The sequence below is a fragment of the Lissotriton vulgaris genome, chromosome 6 (assembly GCF_964263255.1).
Source record: "Lissotriton vulgaris chromosome 6, aLisVul1.2, whole genome shotgun sequence".
Classification (NCBI taxonomy): Eukaryota; Metazoa; Chordata; class Amphibia; order Caudata; family Salamandridae; genus Lissotriton; species Lissotriton vulgaris.
The window spans coordinates 1,916,698,251-1,916,711,969 of NC_141694.1; the positions used below are offsets into that span (position 1 = coordinate 1,916,698,251).

Here is a 13,719-nt window from a genome sequence, read left to right on the forward strand (position 1 = left end):
TCTCCACAATCTCTGCTAGCGCAGGCGAGTTCATCACCCATGGATAGGCGGAAGGCTCTGACCATCAGCCCCTACCTGAAGGACTCTTTGATGGACAAAAAAACTCAGCAGAATAATTCCACCAGCGACCAGGACCAAAAGCATCTTATAATGCATCTTCGTTGTTGTTATCATCTTCATGTCCCTGTGGAGGAGAAGAGGAAATAGAAAAGAAGACATTACCTAAAGGCCTTCTCTGGTAAGCAGCAAACTCATCCACACACTAGTTGCATTTATTGTGTTACTGAAATGTGATGAACGAGGGGTGTATTTCCAGAGAAGGCTTCCAGCAGGCCTTGAGCAAGGGCTGGATCCAGGCATGTGCAGACGCGGAGCACGGAGAAGGAGGACGGTGCCCTGCATGGCTCTGGGGAGTGTTTGCCCACACCAAAAGGCACACAATCATGTGTGGGGGTTGTGGGGGTTTGGGGAGTTGTGGGGTTGTGTGTGTGTGGGGGGATGAGTGTGTGCATGTGTGTATGTTCCTTTTGATGCAAATTAGTGTTCATGGTCTAAACTATCAATAGAACTTGAGATATTTCACAAAAAACATTTTCAGAACATTATTTGTGTTATTGGCACCATTCTCACTGCAGCAAAGAATTCAACAGGACACCCAGAAATCTGAAGAATTCCAAACACATTGTCTCTTTTTAGGTTTCTCCTGTATAAAACCTTTTTAGGTCGAGTCTAGTCGCACGCATGCCCTGCTCTGTGTGGCATGAGGTATTCAGTACAGGGGCTTCAAGCCAGCCCATCCCTGGTCATTGGGTATTCCGGCTGCCTTTATAAATTCCCTACTTTTGAATGGTAAGTCGTGCCATTTATCCTTCCGTTTGGTCTGTCGTTCCCTTCTAGAGTGACTCGCCCTGTTAGAGGGCTCATTTCCATATCAGTTTGTTTTGCCCACTATTTTTTCCGATTGCTTGCCTCGAGTTCTGGGAATGTGGCAAACGTGGGCAGCTGATCAGTGTTACTGCGTTCCCCTCCCACCCACCGGTTCGCCATGCGTTCTCTCCTTCGCACCTTTGTTTTCAGTTATGATCTACAGAGTCTGGGTCACTGAAGATCGATTTGAGCCGTCACAAAGTTACAGTGTTAGAAATTTGATTTGACTTGCTCGCTCCCTTTCACCCAAACTTTCATTTTTAGTATTAATTATGTTTCACTCACTTGGAGCTCTGTTTCTGTAAACAGGGCTGTATATCCTGTTATTTATCTGGTCACAAATGTGGCAGCTGCGTCTCTGGTCCCAGTGGTAATTCCTCATTCTAAGTCCTCAAGGCAGTACTGTAGCTGCGTCGCTGGTCCCAGTGATAATTCCTCATTCTAAGCCCTCTATGAACTGCTGCAGCTGCTGCTCCGGTCCCTGTGGTAATTCCTCATTCTTGGACCTCTAGGCAGTGCTGCAGCTGTGCCTCTGTTCGTTCATCCATCCACTACACTCCTGATGGAGCAAGGTTTCGTGGAAAAGAAACTTGCTCGGATGCGATTCACTTGTTAACTTAATAACAAGTTATTAAATCATGTTTCGTGAATAACTAATACGCACCACATTGAACTCGCGGGTTAGTGAAGCTTGCGTATGTGTGTTCTAATGGTAGTAACAATGAAGATGGACTAATACCGCTTTAAACGGGGAAACTGTTGTGCACATGCTTTAACTACATCTACCTAGTATTACGAGTTAACGCTTGGAGGGAAATTCTGGAGCATGAGCAGAAGAGACTAAAATGGAGTCTTGAAGACTCGCGTGCATGGCATCTGCTTGTTTGAACTAAATCGAGTAGTTTTTACTAATGCTAATGCGGGAAAAGACATAAATAAATAAATAAAAAATTAGAGTAGAGGTCTATGGTATACAGTGCGATCATTATATTTGTGGAAGTAACTTCTGTCTTTCTGACTTTATCACTAGTGTGTATTTGAGCCTCTCTCGTATAACTGGATGAAGCTGAGTGGCGCGAACTCCGCGCAGGCACACGGAGTGAAGCCATGAAGGTCATGAATGAGCACTTGAGAGGAAGCCAAATTTAAATGTTACAATCGTGGGAATCGATGGTGAAGGGTTCAACGAAGAAGAATCTTATTCAGAATGTTAATAAAAATGTTGCAAACTAAACCAAATACGAATGAGAACAAAATTTATGAATAAAAATTAAGGGATGAGTTTGCGAACAATACTTGGACTGATTTTAATGTCATGTAGGCATGGTGTGATAGAACTTCCCCTGGCTTGACCAATCAGATTTTGTATTTTTCTGATATTGAAACATTAATGGGTGGAACATGCAGAACGAAAGGTATAATTGAGATAGCCTTAGTTACTTAGGGAGACATCGATGCGGAGATGCAGATGGGGTCTTGCTGAAAACTGTTGCTGTGAGATGCTGAATCGATTGCAGAACCTGAAGAAGAACCTTCTATTTTAATTTAATTGGGTTAGATCAGAAGATCGCGGAAGAATCTCCAGGGGGAAGAGAGTGTCAGAGAGGGGTGCGGCGTGACCGTCAGTGTTAGAGATTTCAACTATCCTGTCCTGAATCCTGTCCTAAAGTCTTTGTCTCCTGCCCTGTTCCGGGGTACCCCACCAGTCATTAGGTCACAGGGCTGGTCTTCCACACTATCCTTGGTAATTATATTTTTCGGTTATTTATTGAAGTTTTTTTCTCTCTGTCCTGTCCCTTCTAAGCATTGATTATTGCATGAATCTGATGTATATGCTTGGTGTTTATGAATTGAATTTTCTCTCCTACGAATGATGGTGACTGCACAGTATTGATTCAGAAAAGGGGGTGGTGATGAACAGAGTGTCTGAATTAAGCAGACCACTCTTACCCAGTCCAAAGATCAGGGCTTGATCCATCACCGTTTTTTAGCTCACTGCACCATCCCAGCTCAGAACTTGGCTATATGCAAATTAGTCTGACCCTGGCCCAGTGCATCATGGGAACAGGGCAGACCAAACTACCAAGCCAATTCTTATACTGGGAAGGAAACAAGCTACCGGGGACCGGTTTCTGGCATTTCAGCTGTCTTCGGCCCGGCTTGCTTGAATCCTGATGGTGCAATGAGCTAGGGACTCACATCTGAGTATACCCTTCCACGCTTATGGTGGACAAAAATAATTCAGAAAAGGGGGTGGTGATGAACAGAGTGTCTGAATTAAGCAGACCACTCTTACCCAGTCCAAAGATCAGGGCTTGATCAATCACCGTTTTTTAGCTCACTGCACCATCCCAGCTCAGAACTTGGCTATATGCAAATTAGTCTGACCCTGGCCCAGTGCATCATGGGAACAGGGCAGACCAAACTACCAAGCCAATTCTTATACTGGGAAGGAAACAAGCTACCGGGGACCGGTTTCTGGCATTTCAGCCGTCTTCGGCCCGACTTGCTTGAATCCTGATGGTGCAATGAGCTAGGGACTCACATCTGAGTATACCCTTCCACGCTTATGGTGGACAAAAATAATTCAGAAAAGGGGGTGGTGATGAACAGAGTGTCTGAATTAAGCAGACCACTCTGGCTTGGTAGTTTAGTCTGCCCTGTTCCCATGATGCACTGGGCCAGGGACAGACTGATTTGCATATAGCCAGGTTCTGACCTGGGATGGTGCAGTGAGATAAATAACGGTGATGGATAAAGCCCTGATCTTTGGACTGGGTAAGAGTGGTCTGCTTAATTCAGACACTCTGTTCATCACCACCCCCTTTTCTGCACTGTATTGAGACTGTTCACATGCAACTAAAATTTAAGATAAAGTTTTTAAAACTTCTTGAGTCTGTGGTGATTTACATAAAGTATAGAAAAGTTAGTTAGCATTAATTATAGGCCTCAACTAGTTTCAACTAATGGTCCATCGACCAGAAGAAAGAGCTTGTTGATCAGTGAAGGGTTAGTTGAATCGCTCCAAACCAAAGCTCATAGATAAAAGACATTGGGGCATATCAACAATGAGGCACGATGGTTATCGCCCAGTACGCCTAGCGCTGATTTTCCTAACGCCCGCTACCGCTGAATGAAATCAGTGAGTTAGCACGTTATCATCAATGCATAACTCAAGGGCGATTTATATATTCCACTGATAGAGGGGAAATCTGCGTTTTGCAGCAAACATTGCTGGTTTTCCAGCAAAGTTCCTCGCAAAACGGCGATATCCTTGATGATACGATCCTGTGGTAGTAACACATCAATTCCCCCATCCCACTGAAAACATACATTAGTCAGAATTGTAGCAGACATTAGTTTTCGACGAAAACCACGTTTTTTGTCAAAAAATAACCTCTGCTAAGATCCTGAGGACCATTGTGTAAATATACCAATGTGCATTTAGCGATAATAGTCCGTCAGGGGATATGCGCAGTGACACCCACTTTGCATCTGATTAGAGATGTAAAGCGAGGCGTCGGCAAAACAGCTGCTAACATGCACTAATGCATGTTAGCACCGGCTTGCAAATAGGACGATAGTTTAATCTCCGCTTTAGCGGAGATAAGAAGCTTGATGACATGCCCCTTTGCCACGAGGGGGGTGAGGGGGGTCACCACCAGGATCCGTGTCACGTATCCGGTGAACACAGACCCCCCAGTCTGGGCTTCTTTGCTGTGGTTCAAATTGTTCCTGGACAAACGCGTGGGTAACAATTGTGCGTTTTGACCACAACAGGTGGGGTTCGGATTCGGTTTCTCTGCAGTTTCACGTCAGAATGTAAATTAAATCTGAGGTTGGAAAGGCTGGGCAGACACGACAGAAGGGCTGGGCACACACCACGAAAAACCTGGGCACACACTGCAGAAGGGCTGGGCACACACTGCAGAAGGGCTGGGCACACACTGCAGAAGAGCTGGGCACACATGGCAGAAGGGCTGAGCACACACTGCAGAAGGGCTGAGCACACAATGCAGAAGGGCTGGGCACACACGGCAGAAAGGCTGAGCACACACTGCAGAAGGGCTGAGCACACACTGCAGAAGGGCTGGGCACACACTGCAGAAGGGCTGGGCACACACTGCAGAAGGGCTGAGCACACACTGCAGAAGGGCTGGGCACACACTGCAGAAGGGCTGAGCACACACGGCAGAAGGACTGGGCACACACTGCAGAAGGGCTGAGCACACACTGCAGAAGGGCTGAGCACACACTGCAGAAGGGCTGAGCACACACTGCAGAAGGGCTAAGCACTAAGCACGAGCGAATTTTGCGAATCTGGCATTTGCAAATTTTGCGAATTTGCAAACTCGCAATCCACAAAATCCGCGAATTCTCGCGAATTTGCGGATTTTTTTTTGTATTTGCAAGGATTTCTGCCAGTTCGCGAGGGTTTTGTACCAGTTCGCAATTGCGAACTTAAATGTCGGCTCGCAACGGTCGCGATTATGTTATTTCTATGTCTGGTTCATCATCACAGGTTCCCAGCACCCTCTGTTTCACCCCTGCCACCCTCTGGTACATCAATGCCACCCTCTGTTTCACCCATGCCACCCTCTGGTACATCAATGCCACCCTCTGGTTCATCATCACTGTAGATTAGGGGGGAAAAAGCAAGCACACCAGCCCTGCTTCAACTGACATGAATTAATTTGGGGTTGATTTATTAATGTGTCACTGTTTTAAAATTCCAGTCTGGCACCTGCTTCCTTATCTGTAATTTGCTTTCTGTTGCAGTGCAATTTTTTTTTCCAGGACCTTTTATGGCCTACTTGTAGCTATTCTATGAACATGCTGTGAGGGTCAGAGCAGGGTCATACAATTGTTGCAACTAGCAACTGAACTCTGGAGGGGCCCCAGTCAGGAAGCATGACAGGGAATGGTTACTAATGATGAGTTTGAACTTTTGAACCTGCTGAATGCTTTCACTTTTGCAAAACTCGTTTTTCTGCAGAACAGCCTGTTGGACAGGCCACATGAAGGGCCGCTCTCCCCCGGCCCAACCCGGTCCGAGCCCGGTCACACAGGTACCACACACCACCACTGCACGTCCTCCGTCCCCGCAGGGACCCCTGCCTTCGAACATATCGACCTCGTGGACCCGATCCACTGCTGGCCCGCGCGCCCATCCTGGGCGCCATCTTGGACACTCCACCACGAGGCCGCCTGGCCCCCGATCGACCTCAACCCTGGGCCTGGCCAGGCCTCAGACATCCCGGCACCACCATCCACCCAGGAGGTGAGCAGGCTACTTGGCAAGTCAATGGGAGAAAGAGGTGTCGATGGCTCTCCCCGCCAAGTGCCGCTCGCCCATCGCCTCCCCGGGCGCTGGCCCCACCCCCCTGCTGGGTGTCTGGACTCCCCCATCCCGGACCTCCCGACCTCCAAGTGCGAGGGTCCGGACATCAAAGAACACCAGCCCTATAACTGGGGCAGCTCCAGAGCAGGAAGGCAGTTGTATCTTGGAGTCGAGAGACGTAAAGAAGAACTCATCCTTGACGGACTACTGGCGCTGCCGTAGCTCTGCCTTGTGCACCATCGCCCTGCCTGCTGGTGCTGCCGCAACCTTCGTAACCTTCGGAATCCTTCATCGTCGTCGGGACCTGCTGGCGTGGCCGCGGACCGTTTGCAACCATCATCTTCATCGGGACCTGCTGGCTCCGCCGCGGACCGTCGCTTCCTTCGTCCATCTCGGGACCTGCTGGCTCCGCCGCGGCCCGATCATCTAGAACGCCGAGCTCGAGGATTGAGAGCTATTTCCATCTTTTGGTAACCAAGACTGTCCCGCTACCCTTTCCCCAAACCAGAGACCAGAATCGAGGGGACCCCTGAGTCCAGACCTCCTTGTACCATTTGATCGTACTTTAAGAATCGCCTATAAAATCTCGTTGAACCTTACCCTTGTGTGGTGTCCGTCTGTGGGGGGGAAGTTACTTGTCGGTACGGTCACTGGAGTCGGCTCTCCCTGGAGACCGCTCCCCTTATCCTCGGCCGACCCTCCCGGTCCGTCTAACATTGGTGGCCAGCGGCGCGATCCGAATCACCGCATAATCGTACAGACAGTAGCTCACCCCACGACGAAATCAAGATGTCAACTAAAGAAAGCGGATCCACCGAGAAATTCCAGATGGAGAAATTGGACGAGTACAACCATCGTGAACTAAAACAATTCTGCATCGAACTAGGTATCGCTACCACCGGACTAAGTACCAAAGACGATTTCAAGCATGCCCTAGAGTCTTGGGCAGAAACCGGGGTCGCCGGAACCCCCGATCGAAGCATCGCAGCAAAAACCACCATGGCTCCTGAAGAGCAAAGAACGGGTCTCTCGCAAGACGAGATCCAGGAACGAGAAAAAACCCGACTACACGAGCTAGAAATGGCTCGGCTCAAAATGGACGTTGAACTTAAGTTGGCCGAACAGAAAATAAACTTAGAGCACCTGCGTCTCCGAGAAGAAAGAGAGGAGAAACAGAGACAAAGGGAGCTCGAGGAAAAGAAACTGGCATATGAACACGAGCGACGACTAGCTGAGATTGATTTACGCAAGCAGAATAAAGAAATAGGGGTGTCCGAGCAACCCCACACCCCAGGGACAACGGAGAAAAAGGTACACATCCCCAAGGATGTCGTTCGAGAATACTTCCGAGAGGACGACATCCAGCAATGGTTTAAAGCCTACGAAATCGCTATGACTGCACACCGGATCGATAGAAACGACTGGGGAGCCGGCCTATGGGGGAGATTCCTCAATGAGGGCCGCGACACCCTGCTACAGCTCCCGGACCACCAGATGACCTCCTATGACCATATGAAAGCTGCCCTCCTCACCCGCTATGGCCTCACACCCGAAATGTACCGTCAGAGGTTCCGAGACTGCACCCGCATCCCGGGTACAACTTGGGTGGACTATGTAACTTACTTTAGCCGAGCCTTCGAGGGCTGGATCAAAGGAAGCAAGGTTACAACCTACGAACAACTGTTCAATCTCATGGTATGGGAGCACCTATCGAACAATTGCTTTATTGAACTCCGCCAGCACCTCCTCGACAGCAAGTTAACCGATCCCCGGCAGCTCGCAGCCGAAGCTGACCGATGGGAAATCACCAGAGTGGGCCGGAATGGGTCCTACGAACAGAACCGGAACAACAATGGTCAGCACCGTCCCCGAGGAGGAGGAGGAGGCCAAGGACGCGGAAGAGACAACGCTCCGGTCGCCCCCGCGGTCAGCACCACCCCCCCGGCCAACCGGGGCAGCGCCCCGGCGCGACCGGGATACCGAGCCAATGTTACGTGCCATCGATGCCAACGAGTCGGCCACTATGCCAACGATCCAAATTGCCCACAGTACCAGAGCCCAAGACCCCGCCAGGTGGCTGCTGCTGCCCTGGGGGAAGAACAGATCTCCGAGGAGCAAGAAGAATATGAGCAAGAGCATCAGGAATGGGAGCCAGCCGCCATGGCTCTAGCCTGCTTAGGGGGGAAAGACATGGTCCCGCGGGTCCCCCTACCCGCTAACACCCAGAAGTACAGCCAATGGGTGAGCATCAATGGACGCCGGGCTGAAGCCCTTCGTGACACTGGGGCCAGTGTAACAGCCGTCCGCTGTCACCTGGTGACCCCGGAACAGTATCTACCGAACATTCTCTGCCCTGTACGTTCAGCCGATAACTCGGAAAGTCTGTGTCGGATGGCCTGCGTCCCTTTCGAATGGGGGGGGGTCTCCGGCATGTTGAAAGTCACGGTCCGAGACGATGCCCCCGTAGACTGCCTCCTGGGGAATGACCTTGAAAGCTCCCCGTGGGCCGCCGTGGAACGAAGAGAACACCTGGGGATGTTAGGCGTCCCGGACTGGGCGTGCGTCACCACCCGGTCCATGGCCGCCCGTGCCAGCCCCCGCCCAGAGGAACCCGAATGGCCGGCGCCACCGCCTCCGGTCGCCCCAGCCGAAACCACCGACCGTGACGTCCCCCCAGAACAAGCTCAACCTCCAGACCTCACTAACCTCGACCAGTGGCCTCAAGAGGGGGGGCCCACGCAAGAACAATTTCGCCAAGAACAGAAGACCTGTCCCTCCCTCGAGGGACTCCGCCAGCAAGCACTTGCCCAAGGCGCAGGGGATACCTCCGGCACTCACTGGGTCTACTGGGACAATGACCTGCTGTACAGTGAGCAAAGAATCGCGGAGCTGGGGGCCAGCCGAGTACTGGTGGTGCCCCTCCGTTTTAGAGACTTTCTGCTAAACCTGGCCCACGATGTCCCCCTGGCGGGACACCTGGGTCAAGATAAAACCTACAGTCGTCTGGTGACCCACTTCTTCTGGCCCAAAATGAGGAACGATGTACACCAGCATTGCCGATCTTGCCCCACGTGCCAAGCCAGTGGAAAGAGCGGCCGCAAACTAAAAGCCCCCCTGCAACCTTTTCCCGTGGTCACCACCCCGTTCGAGAGGGTCGGGATAGACATCGTGGGGCCCCTGGACCCGCGCACAAAACAAGGTCATCGGTTCATCCTGGTGCTAGTGGACCACGCCACCCGCTACCCCGAGGCTGTTCCCCTGCGAACTGTGACAGCCCCGGTAGTCGGCCGGGCTCTAATGGGGATCTTCTCCCGTGTGGGCTTCCCCCGAGAAGTCGTCAGCGACAGAGGCACGAACTTTATTTCCAAATATATGAAGTCCCTCTGGCAACAGTGCGGGGTTACCTACCGATTCACGACCCCCTATCACCCTCAAGGAAACGGACTCGTTGAGCGGTTCAACCGCACGCTCAAAGGGATGATCGGGGGGTTGGAAGAACCCCTCCGTCGCCAGTGGGATGTACTGCTGCCGTGCCTCCTCTTCGCATATCGAGAGGTTCCCCAGAAGTCCCTGGGCTTCAGCCCGTTTGAACTGCTATATGGACATCCAGTGCGGGGGCCGCTCAGCCTAGTCAAAGAAGGCTGGGAGATGCCCCCTCTAAAGAACCCACCAGATGTCTTCCGGTACCTCCTAACACTCCGCAACCAGACCCGGCGGTTCAGAGAGCTGGCAAAAGCCAACCTAGAGGCCAGTCAAGAGGACATGAAAAAGTGGTATGACCGGAATGCCTCCTCCATCGAATTTGAACCTGGGCAACAGGTATGGGTGATGTCCCCCACCGAACCCTGCGCCCTGCAAGACAAGTGGACGGGGCCCTTCAAAGTAGTCGAGCGCAAGGGTCCTGCCACCTATCTCATCGACATGGAATCTTCCCGGAACCCCCTCCGGGTCCTCCACGCTAACAGACTGAAACCCCACTTTGTGCGCTCCGAACTCGGCCTCCTGATGGCCACCGACAATGGGGTTGAAGAGGACTCCGAGCCCCTCCCTGACCTCCTACGGACTCAGGAGAAAGACGGCTCCGTGGATGGGGTCCGACTCTCGGAGGCCCTCACCCGAGAGCAACACCAGGAGTGTCGAGTCCTCCTGTCACAGTTCGCCAACCTGTTCTCCCTCACCCCAGGGGTCACTTCCTGGTGTGTGCACGATGTGGACACGGGGGACAGCCCCCCTATCCGCCACCGGGCCTACCGCGTGCCAGATCGGGTACGGGCCTGCATCCAGGAAGAGGTAGCCAAAATGCTCACACTCGGGGTCATCGAGCCCTCAGACAGCCCCTGGGCCAGCCCTGTAGTACTGGTCCCCAAAGCGGCCGCCCCTGGCACCCCACCGGAACTCCGGTTCTGCGTCGACTACCGGGGCTTGAATGCGGTCACCAGAACAGACGCACATCCCATCCCCCGGGCGGATGAACTAATCGACCGCATGGGAGCTGCCCGCTACCTCAGCATTTTCGACCTGACGGCGGGCTACTGGCAAATCGGCCTCACACCCCGGGCCCAAGAACGTTCTGCCTTTTCCACCCCCGATGGGCATTACCATTTCAAGGTCATGCCCTTCGGCATGAAAAATGCCCCAGCAACATTTTAGCGGCTCGTCAATCAGGTCCTGGCGGGGCTCGAAGGGTTCAGTGCCGCCTACCTAGACGACATCGCTGTATACAGCCACCATTGGTCCGAGCACCTCCACCACCTCCGAGCAGTGCTACAAGCCCTTCAGCGAGCTGGCCTCACGATCAAGGCCAGCAAATGTCAAATTGGGCAAGGATCTGTGACCTACCTCGGGCACCAGGTGGGAAGCGGCCTGGTGGCCCCTCTGCAGCTCAAAATTGCCGCCATCCAGTCCTGGCAGCCACCCATCACCCAGACCGAGGTACGAGCCTTCCTGGGCCTCACGGGCTATTACCGAAGGTTCGTGAAAGACTATGGTACTATCGTGGGGCCCCTCACAGAACTCACGTCAAAAAATCAACCCCAGAAAGTCAACTGGACCCCAGAGTGTCAAACAGCATTCGAACAATTGAAAGCCGCCATGTGTTCCGCCCCTGTGCTCCAGGCCCCTGACTACAGCCGGGAGTTCGTCGTCCAGACGGATGCCTCCGACCATGGCATTGGGGCAGTCCTGTCTCAAGTGAACACCGAAGGCCTTGATCAGCCAGTGGCCTTCATCAGCAGGCGCCTCCTACCACGGGAACAACGCTGGAGCACCATAGAGAGGGAGGCCTTCGCTGTGGTATGGGCCCTCAAGAAGCTCCGGCCCTACCTTTTTGGCACACACTTTCGGGTGCAGACCGATCACCGACCCCTGCAGTGGCTGATGCAGATGCGGGGGGAAAACCCGAAGTTACTACGTTGGTCCATCTCCCTACAAGGGATGGACTTCACAGTTGAACACCGGCCTGGGCCGGATCACGCCAACGCAGATGGCCTGTCCCGGTTCTTCCACCTCGACGAGGAGAGTCCCCAAGAGGATGGGTAACTCTCCCCGCCTTCAGCTGGGGGGGACGCATGTTGGACAGGCCACATGAAGGGCCGCTCTCCCCCGGCCCAACCCGGTCCGAGCCCGGTCACACAGGTACCACACACCACCACTGCACGTCCTCCGTCCCCGCAGGGACCCCTGCCTTCGAACATATCGACCTCGTGGACCCGATCCACTGCTGGCCCGCGCGCCCATCCTGGGCGCCATCTTGGACACTCCACCACGAGGCCGCCTGGCCCCCGATCGACCTCAACCCTGGGCCTGGCCAGGCCTCAGACATCCCGGCACCACCATCCACCCAGGAGGTGAGCAGGCTACTTGGCAAGTCAATGGGAGAAAGAGGTGTCGATGGCTCTCCCCGCCAAGTGCCGCTCGCCCATCGCCTCCCCGGGCGCTGGCCCCACCCCCCTGCTGGGTGTCTGGACTCCCCCATCCCGGACCTCCCGACCTCCAAGTGCGAGGGTCCGGACATCAAAGAACACCAGCCCTATAACTGGGGCAGCTCCAGAGCAGGAAGGCAGTTGTATCTTGGAGTCGAGAGACGTAAAGAAGAACTCATCCTTGACGGACTACTGGCGCTGCCGTAGCTCTGCCTTGTGCACCATCGCCCTGCCTGCTGGTGCTGCCGCAACCTTCGTAACCTTCGGAATCCTTCATCGTCGTCGGGACCTGCTGGCGTGGCCGCGGACCGTTTGCAACCATCATCTTCATCGGGACCTGCTGGCTCCGCCGCGGACCGTCGCTTCCTTCGTCCATCTCGGGACCTGCTGGCTCCGCCGCGGCCCGATCATCTAGAACGCCGAGCTCGAGGATTGAGAGCTATTTCCATCTTTTGGTAACCAAGACTGTCCCGCTACCCTTTCCCCAAACCAGAGACCAGAATCGAGGGGACCCCTGAGTCCAGACCTCCTTGTACCATTTGATCGTACTTTAAGAATCGCCTATAAAATCTCGTTGAACCTTACCCTTGTGTGGTGTCCGTCTGTGGGGGGGAAGTTACTTGTCGGTACGGTCACTGGAGTCGGCTCTCCCTGGAGACCGCTCCCCTTATCCTCGGCCGACCCTCCCGGTCCGTCTAACACAGCCTAACAGCAACTGTACTGCCCCAAACAAGCTTACTTGTGAAAGTTGATTTCTAATCCAAAAGTGATCCAAAGAAAGTCAAAAGGCCTCAAATCCAAAAAAGTGCAGGCAAATTCCACCTGAGGAGTTATTCTGATAAAAATCATCATTTTCAGAAGGTCTATGCTGCTTGCTAGTGGATTTCTTGTGCAGAATTGCAATTTTTGTAATTTTGCGAGTGCGAGATTGTTGCTGCCTACATGTTCGCAATTGCGAACTTACACCGCACGCCACAAAATTGTATCAGCAAGAAAAACAAATCCGCTGCGTGCAAATTTGCGGATTTTCGGTAAATTCGCGAGCGTTCGTGGATTGCGAATTTACCGAAAATCCGCAAAATTCGCGAGCGGAACGGATTTTCCACCCATGCTTACTGAGCACACACAGCAGAAGGACTGGGCACACACTGCAGAAAGGCTGGGCACACACGGCAGAAGGGCTGAGCACACACTGAGGAAGGGCTGGGCACACACTGAGGAAGGGCTGGGCACACACGGCAGCAGGGCTGGGCACACACTGTACAAGGGCTGGGCACACACTGCAGAAGGGCTGAGCACACACGGCAAAAGGGCTGTGTACACACTGCAGAAGGGCTGGGCACACACGGCAGCAGGGCTGGGCACACACTGTACAAGGGCTGGGCACACACGGCAAAAGGGTTGGGCACACACTGCAGAAGATCTGGGCACACACGGCAGAAGGGCTGGGCACATACGCCAGAAGGGCTGGGCACACACTGCAGACGGGCTGGGCACACACGGCAGAAGGACTAGGCACACACTGCAGAA

General features: G+C 53.2%; 1 protein-coding gene across 1 annotated transcript in view; it reads right to left on the reverse strand.

The window, feature by feature from the left end:
* The window catches only part of LOC147709919 (NXPE family member 4-like), a 374,539-nt gene that overhangs the window by 301,369 nt on the left and 59,451 nt on the right, over positions 1 to 13,719 (reverse strand). The window contains exon 2 of the mRNA XM_086925569.1: positions 76 to 184. Coding sequence (XP_086781695.1) covers positions 76 to 180 — 105 coding nt within the window. The 5' untranslated portion in view covers positions 181 to 184. The remainder of the gene's footprint in view (positions 1 to 75; positions 185 to 13,719) is intronic.